This window comes from Blennius ocellaris (assembly GCF_963422515.1).
Source record: "Blennius ocellaris genome assembly, chromosome: 2".
Lineage (NCBI taxonomy): Eukaryota > Metazoa > Chordata > Actinopteri > Blenniiformes > Blenniidae > Blennius > Blennius ocellaris.
In genome coordinates, this window is record NC_137651.1 from 4,953,290 (window position 1) to 4,969,749 (window position 16,460).

Sequence of the window (16,460 nt, forward strand, 5' to 3'; positions counted from 1 at the left end):
CAGCAGCCAAAGTCTAAACAAAAACCACATTCAGCCAAAGCTTCACCCGTCACAACCTGGCGGAGCAGCTGCAGCCGCGCTCACAGCCAGCAGCTGGACGCTGCCTTTTAAATTGAGTAATGGCCAATGAATGCATCACATCATCTGTCCATGCGGGAGCATCCACAGTCTCCTTGAAGAGCGTTACAGCTGGATGAGGCGGAATGGCAGGCATATTGTGCATTATTTCAAAGGTCTGACAATCATTTCTATCTGATGTTTTTTTTAAAGTTTTCTACAATTTGAAGGTTTAATTTTTATTTATTTATTTTCACAGTTGATTCAGTGTTGACAAGCCGCCATAAGGCAAATTAAAGGTGAAAATTGCATGAGTATAGCAGCACTCACGCTTTGATGAAAAACAACTCTTGGAAGAGGGGAAAAAAAAAAGAAATCACTTATTTAAATTAGCAATGACTGAACTTTTATTTGTTTCAATCTTTCACTGTCGTGTTGTCAATCTACATCTTGGGAGCTGCTTCAGTTTTAATGCAGAGATGGATTTTGTTTTATCTTGTGCACTTCCACAACTTTATTCTGATGAGGAGAATAAAAGATGCTTCACCCTGACAGCTTGATTCATTACAGCACATCTTAAAGCAAAGAGTTCTGTCTCAGGTGTTACAGTTGAGCGTGTTCAGCCTCATTGTGTTCAGAAAGACCAAAAAAATAGGTTTTTATTTCAAAGAATGGTGAGATGTGAGCACCTTACAGAAACACTTTGAAATCGGCCACAATCAATCAGACGTTGGAGGATGACATCAATTAAGCTGATTTTCAATGGGTTTATCTCCTTTCGTGCAGCTAAAATAAATGTGCGCTTCAAAATGGGAAAATATTGCAATATTCTGGAAACGTGTTTCAAATGTCACATTTGTCACACTTACAGGATCTTAAAATCTGTGCAGTAATTATATTAAGCTGATCTGATGGTTTTACATCGAGTTAGAAACATGATCGTTGAAAATGTTTCAGTCCGTGACCAGATTTCTTCCTTACATATGTATTGACTTGCGTCTCCATCTTTTTTTGTGATATACTTATATTTAAACCTGGACTTTCCCTGTTGAAGGTTAATATTAGCAAACTATGTTCAGGACTTTGTTGATGAGCTGTCCATGTCAAGAAAATATTCATAAAGACACAATTGCAAAAGATCAAGAGAAGTATTGAAATATCCAATATTAAAAAGTGGAGTCGGGGTAAATGAGAGCATTAAAAGAGATCATCTCAGCTCACTTGATATTTTGTGATTCAACAGCCTGATGGCCTCTTTTCTTTTGTATTAATTTGAGAATTTCTGAGTCAGTGGTGAACAAAATCAAACATTCAGGTACAATTTCCTTACGCTTCTGTCTGCAGATCTGGTTTGAAGAAAATTAGAATAAACAGTGTGAACAAACTCATACACTGATCATGAAATTATACACTTCAGCAGAACTACAAGTCTTAAAAACGGACTGTTCAGAAAGATATCACGTTTAGGAAGTGCTATGCTAAGCTAACTGGCTGCTAGCTGCTGATATGAGTCTTATCGACTCTGGCGGAAAGCAGATGCACGTATCGGGCAAACCGTTGGCCCGCTCCTTTGAACTTTATCTACTTCAACTGTTGGAGGATTTTGTTCAAATATCAGATTTAAAAAAAAAAAATTTCTTCAGATATGTCATGAATTATGATCAGAGCCTTTGTGGCAACAATATCTGGCGTCTTTGAACTTTTGTACAAAAGAAAGAAAAATCTCATTATTTTCTCAGCCAGTAGCCAACCTACTCACCAGACATTATTTCCAAGTTTTCCTGACGAGTGCAGTAGAGAAGTCGACCAAAAGCCTCGTGTTTCCTCTTGTTGAATGCGGTATTTGGAAGGAAGGTCCAGGTTCTGCTACTTTTTGTTGAATGTTGAAGTCCAGGTATTCCATTTTCCTTTCAAGAACTGTTGCAATGAATATTATGCAACATAACTACTACATCTGGTTGAGTAGTGGTTTGCACTCGCATGTCACAGCAATAGAGTCCCTGGTTTGAATAAAGTGGGATAAATAGTGGCTGGAAAAAGGAAACATCCTTTTGTGAGTATTCAAATGTGTCTCTTCCACTTCTTCATCAGGAGTGGTTTCTTGGTAAGCCCCTCCGCGATGAGGAGTCGACCATTATCCATCACTACGCCTTTGCAGAAAATCCCTCCGTCTTTAAATATCCGGACTTTGCTGCTTCTTGGGCCTTAAGCATCTCTCTGGTTGTACGGTGAGTCTGTGTTTTTTAAAAGATGAATGCACTCGATCTCATAAAGGTTTTACTAAATTTGCTGTTTATTTATTACATATTTCATGTGATTCCATGTTTCAGGCTGGCGAACAAAGTGAGAGAGGAGCCACTTAGATCTGATTTCACCATTGACCTGAAACACGAGGTGAGATGAAAAGCCCAGTCTTACCTTTGATGGTGTTTTGTCTGGAAGGCTCGCCACTTTTCAAACGTTTCCCGACAACGGCTCGGTTTTTCACGCTCAAACCACTAAGAACTTGCTGTAATTTATTTGCACACACACACACAAAAAAAAAAAAAACACGGAGAAAAGGCACAAAATTCATCTAACCCCGAAGTGAAATCTCATTACTTTGCAGAATTGTCATGGTGCAAGCATGCAGGCTCTTATTTTTTATCACAGAAATTCAGTCAGGCAGGCATCCAGGGATTTTGTTGAGTAAACACAACATCAGACTTATCAGACTCGGTTTGAAGAAGGTGGCTCAGGTTGACATGGTATAAATTCCCTCCTGGAGAAATGACGTAAAATTATTTACAGCTTTCATATGTAAAAAAAATAAAGTCGACAAAGCATTGTGTGTTTCCAGCTGTTTCCTGGAAATAAGAACATTTATTTGAGCACTTGCGACTGTGAACTCATTCTACTTTCATGCACAAACTTGTGCATGCTTTATATTCCAAACATGACATGTATTGTCAGTGTCAGTACAGTTCATTGGTGTTTGAGACGCTCCAGGCTATAAGTTAGCAAAGCATCAGTTAATAGTGTCTACTCCCCTTTGAAATCGCTGCAACGGTACAGACGGCCATAATTGTGTCATCCTCATGACAAATCCTTTTACTGTAACATCTCCATCTTCCCCCAGTAGAATACTTAAACCGAATCCTGGATTTTATTTGGTTCCTCTTTGGAGAGCAGCTCAGTAATATCTGCCGTCTCTCAAGGTGTACTCCTCTGCCGCCTTGTTGTCTGTCATTCATAATTCATCTTAAATACTTGATATGCTCAGAGTCGGCATGTTTTTATTATAAAATAATGTAATGGTCATAATAAGATGACTCTCGACTCATTATTTTAGAAAAAGGCTTTTGTATGACGATTAAACAGCTGTTGTTACCATTGTAAAATACTATACAGGCGTGCGCTCCAGGCCCCTGCATTCTCCCTTTTAGAAGCCATAAGAATAAGAAGAAAGTTCGGCTGTGACGTCAGCCGGCTATTCATACTCCGAGGAGAAGCTGTCCAACTCGCAGGCCACGCCCCCTCGCGGCAGGAACATGTCTGCAAAGCAGCTTTTTACCTTTTCAACTGCACAGCTTATTTCTCACCTCCAGTATTTTCAGAAATACATTTCTTTGAACTGTTTCAATAGTAAAAGAGAAAGTTTGTGTCTGAGACACCATGTTGGTCCAGTTTCAACCGCAGGTTGTAACTGCAGGAGCTAACAGCTTTGAGTGATGCGTTCTGGGGCATCACGTAAAACCACCCTCCCACATCTTAACGACACCCACATGTTACTCGTCTACAGTAGCGAGGCTACATGCTCAACAGGATTAAAATATGACTGATAGTGCAGGTGTTTCTTTATTTACAGCAACTTTGATGTGAGCAATGCAAAAATGTAATTCTTTCCACACGAAGCCAAAGCACATCAAGCAAGTATTTTAAAAATGCAAACAACTAACTGTACTTGTGTAGTTTGAATTAGCATATATTGATATTTTTACCTTGAAAATATTTCCAGTCATACAGTAATCTGGTGTGATTTCAATTTACATCTGATGAAGCCATTTATACATTTTAGAAAAGAAGAAAAAAAAGGACTTCATTTCCCAGTCGTCCATGTTTGGTCTGCAGAGTCCGGCGTCCTCAGCTTATTCCTCACACAGATTTTGGGCACTGCTGGTCTCACTGCAGATGCTGTAACTCTCGTGCTCTGGTTGCACCTGCTCCTCCCATAAGGCCCCATCTACTAAAGACTTGCATGTATTTAAACTGGACATTGCGCCACACTTATTGAAGCTGATCTACGAAGAGGATGCACTGAGGATCAAGTGTGACCCAAATAACCCAACCAGGTTAGGTTTTTTTAATATTGAATTTAGATTTTGTGTTAAACAAGTGTATGTTTCAAAAAGTAATGCAAACTGGCTATGCATTTAATAACACTTATTTATGAAAGTATATGTTCTGTGTTGGACCTGCAACTTTGATTTTGTGGCTGATTATCCCCCATATTGCCTTTTTTTGGGGGGTCCAAATTCAGATTTATTTTCTGGATTTTAATTTAATATACTTATTTGCCTTTATTCTGCAATATTGAAACTTCATTTTGTATTCTATATATTCTGTGTACTTCTATGTGTGGAAGTATTTTACAAGACCTTCCCCCAGGGCTTTCACAGAATTGAAACCATTTCCAGCAGATCACTTAATAAATGTAAAAATGTCATATAAATACTTCTTTTTTCACGAGATATCACTCATGGTGGCATTCTTGGAGAGATCAAAGGTGAAAGGCACGCATATAAAACGAGTAGTTTTTGCTTTAGCATAAAAATAAACACACCTCCTGCCGGATCGTAGGCTTCGTTCAGACTGAGATTCTTTGCCTGATCGGACTTTAAAAGCAACATTCACCAGACTGCAGTGTATTAGACCCACAAAGTGAGACTTGTATGTGTGGAAGAGCGCGTAACGCTGTTTACTGAACTAAATGCAAAATGGCAAGAAAAAGAGGAAGGAGGCTGAGAAAAGAGGAGAGCGCAGCTTTTAACGAGGGTCTTTTGTGGAGCAGCAGTTGATGAGTGGATGTGGGAGTCACATACATGTGGCTTGACCGTTCCGGACAGCCGTCGCATTGAAAGGATGCATGTCGGATACATGTCCGAACTCTGCATAACGTAGGAGTTAATTATTAGACCCCAAACGTGAGGCAACTTCACATTTTAAAATGCATTTCATGAAGAAAGATAGCATTGTCTCTTATTTGGACCAGTGTGGTTGTAACGGAATTTTCCACCATGTTTTCTTTCCTCTATTAAATAAATCATCAAAGTGTGAAATACTGCATCGTGTGTGTGTGTGTGTGTGTGTGTGTGCGTGCGTGCGTGCGTGTGCGTGTGTGTGTGCGTGCGTGCGTGCGTGCGTAGCTCTAAAAACAAGAACACTGTGTTGTTTCAGGTCGCCTTGTATATCTGGGACGATGGGAAAGGTCCACATCTGACTGCCGTTCCTGAGCTGTGCACCGAGCCAGAGGACTCTCCCCGGGCCCGGCGCTGTGCCACCACTCTGAGCAGAGAGCCTCCACTGTGTGTGAGTATCCAGTCCCACTGTCCTCCAGTCTCAGGCAAACAAACATTAAATGAGGAAGTACAAACAGGAGGACATTTGCTGCGAGATGGAGACATGCTTCTGTAAATCAATTCATTCATTCACCTGTAATTACCGCTTGTTCTGACCGGTTAATTTCTTTTTTTTATGACAAGAGGAAGGAAATGTTCTCGTTGCTAAGCAGGATCTTCTTTTTGTACATCAAGCGATTTGTTTGGGTGACGTTCTCCTAATTCATGATGTGAAGGTCTTTACATCTCAGTTTGTCTTTTGCTTTCTTTTTCATCTAATTTACTGACCATGGAACACGTCACATGAAAGTATTTTATGTTTTTCATTAACACAAGTCATGCAAACCATAAATATGGACGGAATTTCTGCACCTAATGAATGAGGAGGTTTATTGCTGGTGCTTCAGGTTAAAATATGACAAGGTTATGAAATGTGATTGATTGATATTGAAAGGTCCACTGCCAGTCAGGCTGGAGGTGAAACCGGATTCAGGATGGGATTTAGCAGACAAGTGAATTTTCCCTCTGGTTACTTTGTTATCTTCAGTTGCACAAACACTCTCAAGTCAAATGCTGCTTCACCAGCAAACCAAACAAAACACATTTAATAAACCAATCCATCTTCTGCAATACTTCCAGGGTTCCTTCAGGTTCCTTCAAGTTCAATTTAAGATATTTTTAAGACTACCTGGAACATTTATACCATTTCAAAGCATATTACACAGTCACCGCAAATAGAACCGCTGGACTCGAGGTACTTTCTTTACAGCTTGGACACATCCCAAACACAATATACAGCAAAAAAACGACTTTCGTGCTCCCCCTAACAGTTAATTTTAATCTTTCGACTAATTTCCTGATTTGTGTTCATTTTATTTTGAATACAACTCAGGGGCCAAAACATTCAAGCTCACCTGTCGCATGACAAATGTAAACATTTTAAATATTACCAAATAAATAAAATGAAGCAAAAAAAAAAACAACAACTTAAATTTACAAATATAGTTACTGTGTATCAATAAAAACTAAATATAGACCAACAATATCAAATTTAGTCTATTTTATAGACTTTTAAGGTATTAATTGTAAATTTGTAAATTCAATACCATAAAGACCTTTTACATCTTCGATGTTTTTCCAATATTCTTCCAGCTTCCTCTGTGTGATGAATAACTGACAATCAGATGAGCTGATAGTTGAATACCAATTTATTTCTGAAAATTCACATTATAAGCACCTATATATAAATATGGCCTTACCTCTCGGGAGTCTGGCGATGAGTGAAGGTGAGGTTCGTGCTTTCCTTGTCGGGTGGAAAATTTTAATGAAGTTTGCGCCGTGATTGCTGTAGCGGCTCCTCTGGAACATTTATTTGTTGGTTGTTTTCATTTCTTCGATGACTCCCCACAGGATACCTGATGTATTGTTGATATTGTGTTTGCTCAAGCTGAAAGGAAGTTTGGTTTGCCGACTCATGAGAAGGACCAGCCATCCTTTAGGCTGCAGCGGCTGACTGCACACACAACATGAAATGATGGATGGCGTCGGGGGGGAGGAGATAGTTTATACTTGAGTCTGTGTGTGAGGGAGACTGCTGGTTGAATCCTATATATATATATATATATATATATATATATATATATATATATACACACACACGTATATGTATATACGTATATCCAATCTGATCTTTTCATTTTTCATCCAAATCACATACTGTGCGAGCGTTTGTGTTCTTCAGTCTGGTGCGTGTTTGCAGCCGTCTCAACTGTCAGATTTAAATTCATGTGGTTATCGCCTCTCTCTCGGTGGAAATCTCCGTCCTCATAAAAGTACATTCATTTGAACAGAAACCAGGACGAAGCAGTCGGTGGAGAAGCGGGAAGGTCACAGGTCTAATAGGTATTCAACAAGAGGTTTCCATTCACACTAAACAAGAGGCGACGTATCGTAATCGGGCCGTGTTGGAAACAGTTGCAAGACAAATTGCCTGCTGGGGCCGGAGCAGCGCTTTGCTGTCGTGTCGGGAAAAGACTTGGAGAGTCTCAGGAGGCAGATTCACAAAGGTGAAGGACGACAGGATCCCTTTTATTCCAAGCACTGACTCCAACCTTATGTCAACATTCAAAGGGTCAACATTTGGAAGGCATCTATTTGCTCTCAGACCTTCTTCCCAGTAATATTGAAACGTTTGACAGATTAACTAAGTGGAAATCAGTAACTAAACCAGTAGTCTCAAGCATATGGACTGTTTCTGGACTGCAACCTTCATACTTATTAATAGGCTAATACAATTTAATGTCACAAATAAATACCCTGCAATTTTGACTACTTTTTTAAAATTTTGTTTAATTTCACCTACAACTAAAACAGATTTTATCTGCAATTTAATTGGTGCATTTCTGTTAAAAGAGAAAGAAATCCGACTCTAAACGACAAGAAGCAAAAGAAGAACGAAAAAGTTGTTCTTGGAAAAATAAGCAAATGTTTTCAAAGAACAATTTGCACAAGCAGCAAAAAATGTATTTGTATATGTTTTTAACATGTTTATTATGAAGAGAACATGAGTACAACGTGTTTCGCCAGAAGAAAATACCAGTTTGTTTTATTGGTTGGTTCATTCACCCTGAATGCGGGGAGTCTCTATATATGGTCTCTTCCGACTTTAAAAGTATTAGTTAAGTTAATAACGGTTAGCAAACACATCACTTCTCTGATTAAAACATGTCCTTTTACAGAATTCCAGCTGTGTGCTGATTATCTTTAATAGCCTATTTAGAGACATTTCAAAGTAAAAATTGTAAATCCTGATGTCAATTTGATCAGTTTGACACTTTTCAACAGATTTTTCTTACAGATGAAAAACATCTCGATATGGAAAAACGCCTCAACATAAAAAAACATAGGTCCTGAAATGTTCTTTAACAATACTGATCGTTAGACATGTTCATTTTCAAATATTCTAAAGACAGGTGAAAGGCTTCAATTTACTGCTCAGCAATACAGAAAAAGTGATGAATGAAAACCTGGTTTGAGAATTAAGTGTGCACTTTTTCATTCTACTGTTCTTGAGCATTGAGCTGGTCGGTGAGAGCAGTGGCCTCCAGCTCAGCTTGACCGTGGGCTAATTGAATGAGTGAATTGAATATTTAATTTATATAATTAGGATGCATATTATTGTGGGCCTGGGCCTTTCTGTGGGGAATTTGCATGTTCTACACGTGTGTGTGTGTGTGTGTGTGTGTGTGTGTGTGTGTGTGTGGGGGGGGGGGGGGGGGTCTCCTCCTACGGTCCAAAACCAAGCGCGCAAGGTTAATTGGTAACCATAAGTTGCCTCAAGATGGATGGATGGATTTTCTTGGCTAAACGTTATGAAAATTGTGATAAAATCATCAAATCAGCTCTTGGGCAAAACCATTAGCGTAGCAGTTCTAGATTTACAGCATATAACAGTTCCAGGCTGTTTCTAGAGACCAACCTACAAGTTTCAAATTAATTGCTTATGAATACCAAAAGTCATTAATAACATGAGGTTTACTTATGAAGCATTCCTCTACATACAGAAACATTTAACGAAAAAAAGATGATTGAATGTGAGTTTATGAATTATGACAAAAATGCAGGTGTCTTTAGGTTTTAATTGACTGAAATGTTTTTTGTTTTGTTTTTTTTAATTGTAAGCTACTGTTACATCTCCACCTTTGTGTTTCAGTTTGCTTCTCAGGCTCAAAGGTGGCAAATAACTGTTAGACTGCATGACCTCTGCTCGATTAATAATCTTGGAACAGTGACGGTTTGTTCAGTGGCGGAGGATATTTTTAATGTGGCATACATTTTTAATGCCGCCTGTCTGTTGTTGGTTTAGCTCACCTTTTTGTGTGCCTGTTTAAATATGAGGAGGAAAAATTGAGCTCATTACGTTTCCTTTTGTGTGCAGTAACAAAGCACAACGGGATTTTTTTTCAGTTTCACTTTTGTTCGCTGTCTTGTTATGTTATTATCCTCCTCTGCCTCACTCATGCAGTATTTTTCTACCTAATGCTACAGAAGCTTTCAATGCATTTTGAAATTATTCTTTGAATTTCAATAGAAACTGCTAAAGTAACCTCAGACCCACTATGGGAAAAAAAAAAAAAGCCACTTGGACACATTTAGGGTAAAAATATTTCAACAAATGTTACATTAGACATTAAGGGAGACATTAAATGTGATCGTTTTGGGCAGGATAAATGTTGAAATGTCAAAATTTCAACCTTTCATCTTACTCAGAACATTTACAGACACATTATGTGCCAAAACGGTCTGACACTAAATGTGTGTCTCAAGCTTTACCTAAACATTAATGGAGATATTTAGGGTAAATCTCACCCTAAATGTGACTTTCAATGTTTAAGGTGAAAGTATATTGCCCTGGAAGTCACCCTGAATAATTCTGGACACGTTCAGGGTAAAGAAATATCACACTTAACATTCACAGACATGATTGGGGTGTTCATTATGAATCTAAATGTGTTCCTACATCTATGTGTTACTTAAATATTTACAGAAAAGACGCTTGTATCATCATTTTGTATTATCGCTGACAAAATACTGGTAAAATTGACATTTAATGATATCTTTAATGAACATTTGGCCTGAGGCAACATTTTGAGCCTAGCTGTCTTTGTAAAGGAAATGAGATCACATTTTGGGGCAAAAACTTCACACCGATTAATCATTTATGTCCACATTTTGTGTCCCGCAGCACATTCAGCTCTAAGTACCCAAAGTCAAACTACTTGGATCCAGATTTTATACAATAAATCCAACTATTGTAAGTATTTTTCTGTTTTGCTCATGCTCTTATTTTCTTTGTGTCATTGAAGGGGGAGCCTGTAAATACAGACGAGATATTTGTTGCAGTGAAAACGTGCGGGAAGTTTCACAGTGAAAGAGGTGAGTCACACTCCGGCCGAAAACCACAAGGACACAAATTCATCTTGAATACGGAACATTTTAGTCCTGTTGTTTGTTTCCTCGTGGATTACTTTTACCTCTGACATGTGTGACTGCATGAGTGCTTCACGATAACAGTTTTCTCCAAATTGTTCCACCACCGCGTCTAAAACCATTTAATCGTATTGAAGTTGCAAAAAAAAAGAAAAAGAAAAAAACTGTCAAAGCTTGGTTTTAGAAAATAATTCGTTCCTGAATTTCAATCTGAAATGGATTAATTTCTTCCTGATCCTCGAGATAAAAGTTCTTTTTAAGCTTCTTTAGCTGTATTTTGTTTGTAAAAACATGCAATGTTAGATTATAACATACCTACTGATTAAAGAGCAAAGTTCTTAATAATAAATATTTTTTTTTGTCTTCAGTCTAACCTGTAGTGAGGAGTCTGGATGATGTGCATGGAGGCAGAAAGGACTTTTTAGTTTGAAAACCAAACTGCAAAGCGAGATTCGATTGTTATATGATCTTTTTCTTCACCTCTCATTATTTTTCTTTTCTCCTTATGGCTTTCACAAGCTTTCTTAGCTCCTGTGGTGCTTACCAAAGAAAATACCACAGGGAAAAAAATACCGGTAAATAAATCACCAAAATCAAAGCGCATTGCTTGGATCAGCAATGCAGATGAGTTAGTGTACAATGAATTTATGACTTTCAATTCTTGGTTTGTGAAGTGATTTGTTTGTAAGATGAGCTGTTAAAAAAAAACAAGGTTTGAAAGTGCAAAATTCAATGCACAATCCTCCAACAACTCTTTTTGTTTGTGTGTTTGTTGTTGTCTTTTTTCACATTTAAGCTTTTTCCAGTAAATCAGCTTCTCTTTTCACTATAGATGTTAGAGGTTGAGTCTGTGCATCAGAGTTCCTCATTAATTTCACGGGAGAAATTCTAAACTGTTTTTAAAAGGTGTCCCTCAGAAGTAATCTCACTAATTACCATTTCCCCTGACAAGCTGCCATTATTAGTTTCAAATGCAGACATGAATATTAGATTTACGTATTAAAGGTTTTCTGGGATCAATACACGAAAAGAAATGAAAATCCCTCACATTTAATTGGAGACGTCAGTCAGTGTTGGGGCTTTTTAATCTTCCCTTTCTATCGTGATTACGCAGGATTTTAAAAAAGCATTTAGATGAATACGAATGCAAACATTCTCTTCTTCATAATTTATGTTTATTTAATTAAAAGAGGAATAAGACTTAGATGTGATTGATGTGTTTTTCTGTCCTTGCTCTTTCAACGGCAGCTCAAGAAAGTGCTATGAAAAGCCTCAAAACCTGAGTGTATTTACTTACTGAAGTTCAAAGCTTCCTTACAGTTGCAGTAGCTACTCTGAACTACAAAAGCTATGGTTACAAAGTGTGTGTGGTTCTGTAAAAAGTCTGCACATCAGAAAACAAACAAATAAATGAGGGAAATTGTTTCTGTTTAGTTCAATTTTAATCAGTGGAAAAACAACACACTCCAGGTGTGTGTTGTGTTGTCAGATAAACTTGTGTGTGAACACCGATCACAAGTCGGATTAATAACTATTCACACTTTCAAGCCATAAACACTTGATGATAATAGTAATACCAAAAAATATGCTTTAAATATTTCTGCTTTATATCCAACACGCCCACATTTACCCAGAAATACAGAGCAGCTCAGGAATAATAAAGCGCAGGTTCGAGTCTCCATGTACTGATTGTTTACGGGGGAGTCATGACGCCTGAGACATTGAGAAGAAGCTCCTAAAAATGAAATATGTGGAAATCTAAGAACTTCCTATAGTTTTCCTATCGTTTTTTTTTTACACAGAGGTGTCAAACAGGAGCTGAAGTTTAAACACTGAGGTCAATCAGAACGTTTAAAACAAAAAAGAAATTGTTTTTAGTTGAAACACACTGTGTTGCCTTCACTAAACATAGAAATCGTTTTTGATAAACTGGGAAATAACAGCAACAGCGTCCTGTGCAGTAACGAGTTAACAGGGTTGACATTAAAATGAGTTAGTGGTTATTTTCTCAGCTAATCTCTGAGCACATTTATAATTGAGATTTACGTGTAACAAGTTAGAATGACATGTCCTTCCCTGGTTGGGTGGCACAAACACTAATGAGGCTGGTAAATAACTCTGTCGCTGGAGTGAATATTTATTATAAGGACAATATGAGCGACGTGTGTTATAATCTGCCCCACCAGTCTGACGCGCCTCCAAAGCGTGCGCACACACGGGTCGGAGTTGACGAACGGGAACGCTCAATTTCTTTTGTATTTTTGGACGCGACTTTTATAAATGAGTTTGTTGTCGGGCAAACAATCCAAGCACATTCACACAGATGGCAGATTTAGAGGTCTCTTGTTACACCCAGAAAATATGTCTATGAGTAAAAACTAACTCCTGCTCAGGGAGAACATGCAAACTTCACACAAGAGGGCCACTTCCTGAAGTGGAGCTGCCACTACTAAACACTCCACATTTATTTCCCTTTTCAAACATTTAAAATGAATTAAAACGTAATAATAGACTGCACAGAGCAATTTCGTCTTCCTAAGTCAGAGTGAAATTAAAGTCATGAATCACAAAATATATTTTTTTTCTTCTAGAATTGCAATTATAGGTCTCTTCTACTTTTGTTTGCTTTGAATATAAATATTTTCATGTATATTTAAATCCTCAGGACATCTTGTATATACTCTATGTTATTCTGATAGGAAGGATCACCTTAGTACTTTAATAAAATGTAACAGTATGCACTTAATGCTGATTTACATATATTTATAATGTGACGGTAAGAGCCTCAGCGGTGTTTTAAGCCTCACTGTACTTCAACAGTTCAGTCTTGTAACTGAGAAGTTTTACAGGCGCTGACATTCAGGCAGCTTTATCTTCTTGCCTTATTCTTTTTGTGTTAAATGTGCCACTCTGATTCTTTTTTTTTTTTTTTATTATGTTTGAGGGTTGAGCACAGCCTGGAGCTGCTGCTGCATAAGTCTGGGTATCTGGTGTTTCTCACCTCAACAACCCTTAAACTGATCGCAGAACCTCCTGATCTCATCGGTCTCATACAAATCGAAACTATACCAAACAGTGCAATTCCAGGAAGTAAGTCGGCAACTGTGCTGATTCCTCGCTGAAAGACACACAGTATAAATAGACTGAAAAGTAGATTTAGTTAAAGGAATGTGCTAACTACTGATGATACTGAAGAGGACAGCTAAAGAGCAGAGGTTCTAGTTTGCAACCAGTCATGGAGCACAACAGTTACAAACTTATTTTGCAAATTAAAAAAAAGGAAATAATTTGAACGTTGCTATTGAATGTAGTGTGAATGCAGCAAGTTGTTGTGGATGTCCCAAGCCTGTCGTGAACCATTTTCTGAGCCTCAACAGTTAATCATTTCATCTGGCGGATGTCATGGGAATCTCATTTATAGGTTGATTGACTGTTCTCTTATGTGAAATTCAAGCAAATTTAGACCCGGCAGTTCATGCCATCTTCTTCCAACATTCAGGCCACTTGTGGTCAATACTCACTCAGTGTGATTCTAAATAAATGTTGCCACAAAGCCTTCATTTCACTGCACAGTACGGTATGGTACGGCGAACGGTAGCCAGATCCAAATATGTCGCGTGGCTCTACCGCCGAGAGAACAGTTGAAATGTGGGCGGGATTGTGAACGGCCGCGTTACGCCGCAGGTATGTGACATCATTACACCGGATGTTGTTGTTGTCCTTCACTCTCCGGTAGTCGCTCAGCGCAGCTCAGGCATCCGAGCAAAGCCGTGAGCCTCCATTGTCTTTGACACAGCTTGGAAAATGTTCTCATGGTTGTGTACGGTACTTTCGGTACTATCCACAACTTTTGCGGGTGGAAACACACAAAATTCCGCGCTGTACCGTACTAGTGGAAAGGCTTAATTTGCATTGTGGCAGTAGTGACCTCGTGTTTATGGAAGCCAGCTTCAAGCCAGATGTTTGTGAGTCCCGGAACAAAATCCTCAGTCCCCGGCTGCTCAGGCTGTGTATAGATGACATCCACTGCACAATATAATGACAAGGCACAGTTTAGATCACTGGCTTAACTGCAATAAATTATGTTTCCATGTACTGTGTATTAATAATGATGGATGGAGCCCTGCCGCTCTCAACACCTGCCAGTTCAGGAGATGTGAGTGTCTGTGAGTTCACAATTTGTGTGGAGAGGCCTTAATGAGCATCATCTTGGTGGAAGAAACAGAAACGAGCAAAGTGTTGAGGATCAGTGAGATACAGGTACATTTTTCAAAACAACACTTCAAATGAAAGATTTCTAGTTTTTTGACTTCTGAATTTAAAAAATAAATAAATAAAAGACACAACACCAAAGCAGCGGAGGACTGTGCTGGAGGCAAAGTGCCTGGTTTCAGAGTGGGGGTTCTCCCAGGTGAAAATACAGGAGTAACAACTAGATCATTATGTCGTGTAGCATAAGTGGCTGAGATCAGATCTACTTCAAGGCCAGAAAAGGAAAAAAATACAACAACAACTGTTTGTTATGGGAGACATTCATCTTCATTTCAACACACAAAAGTGTTGTTTTGTTCATAGATGCCACCTCATGTTGAGACGTATTGTAGAAGATGTAAAGTGATCTACTGTTGTACCTTTGTTGTGCTATCAAGAGGGAAGAAAACACATTTCAACATTTCTTTCAAGTGGAAACAACTACTCAGTACATATTACAGTATATATGTGACTACATTTAAATTAAATGCCCACTGATACTGTGAGCTTAACAGGAAGATTCTACCACAATCTGAGCATCACAATCCATGTAACAAAACAAATGTGAATCAGTTGTTCATTCTGGACACTGCACAGAGCCAAAGGTCTGCTTGTTGTGAAACTAGTGAGCGCTGTATTGATTCTTCTGCCCTTTGCTCCAGTTCCAGTGATAAAGAAGACTTGGGAAAAGGATGCCTTATTTTTAGAGTATTACAGTGACCACGCTGATCCTTCCATACCAACCATTGATTTGGGAGTGCCAAATACCGAAAGAGGTAAGTTCCCTTTCCTCCATCACATACATCTGACGGCTGTTGGTAGTGATGCAGACTGAAGCAGTGTATAAAAGAAAATATATGTAGAATACACGAGAAACCCCATTTTTGGGACAGATTGTTATCTGATGTTGCAGGTGAGTGGGAGTGTTTCGCTCAGGTTTTGGTGCAGAAAAAGGTCAACAGAATAAGGTCATTGCAAAAGCCCTGCAGTATTGCATCCACTTTTTTTGTTTGTTTTTTTGTATTCAAATAATTGTGAGCTGACAAATGGGCCTGTGTCCTGAGTTTGTTTTGGAAAACAGGAAGCTTTTCTATAACAAACAGCTAAAATCAGTACATTCAGTCATCAGAAGCTCGGCCAATATGTCCCCAACTCGTTTCCACCGTCAGTACAGCTGCCAGGATGTAATAACTGAACTGTTTGCTTTGGATATTTGGTTTAGATCCTCTGATAAGCTCATGCTACTTGCCCCCGACCAGGGTAGATAGTAGAAAGCCACAGCAGACTTTTAAACTCAGACCTTTAGGTCAAATATCTTAAGCTTTTTCTGGCTCATTACAGCCTTATTAGCAACTTGATATAGATTCAGCATTATAGTTAGTTCTGCTTTTTACATTTTGGGCTGGTTTTTATTTATTTATTTATTATGTTTGTTTGTTTGTTTGTTTGTTTTTTTTTTGGGGGGGGGGTTGGAAAACCCAAATAAATATTTAGAGTGCACTTAGAGTGATCTCAATTCTTAATAATGGACACCTAATTGATAGAAAGGATATTTGTTTATTCCAT

General features: G+C 38.4%; 1 protein-coding gene across 1 annotated transcript in view; it reads left to right on the forward strand.

Annotated features, from left to right (window-relative positions):
• b3glcta (beta 3-glucosyltransferase a) overlaps positions 1-16,460 on the forward strand; it is a 101,231-nt gene that overhangs the window by 68,759 nt on the left and 16,012 nt on the right. The window contains exons 7-11 of the mRNA XM_080503758.1: positions 2,149-2,285; positions 2,388-2,451; positions 5,494-5,625; positions 10,520-10,589; positions 15,557-15,670. Of these exons, the coding sequence (XP_080359884.1) occupies positions 2,149-2,285; positions 2,388-2,451; positions 5,494-5,625; positions 10,520-10,589; positions 15,557-15,670 (517 nt within the window). The remainder of the gene's footprint in view (positions 1-2,148; positions 2,286-2,387; positions 2,452-5,493; positions 5,626-10,519; positions 10,590-15,556; positions 15,671-16,460) is intronic.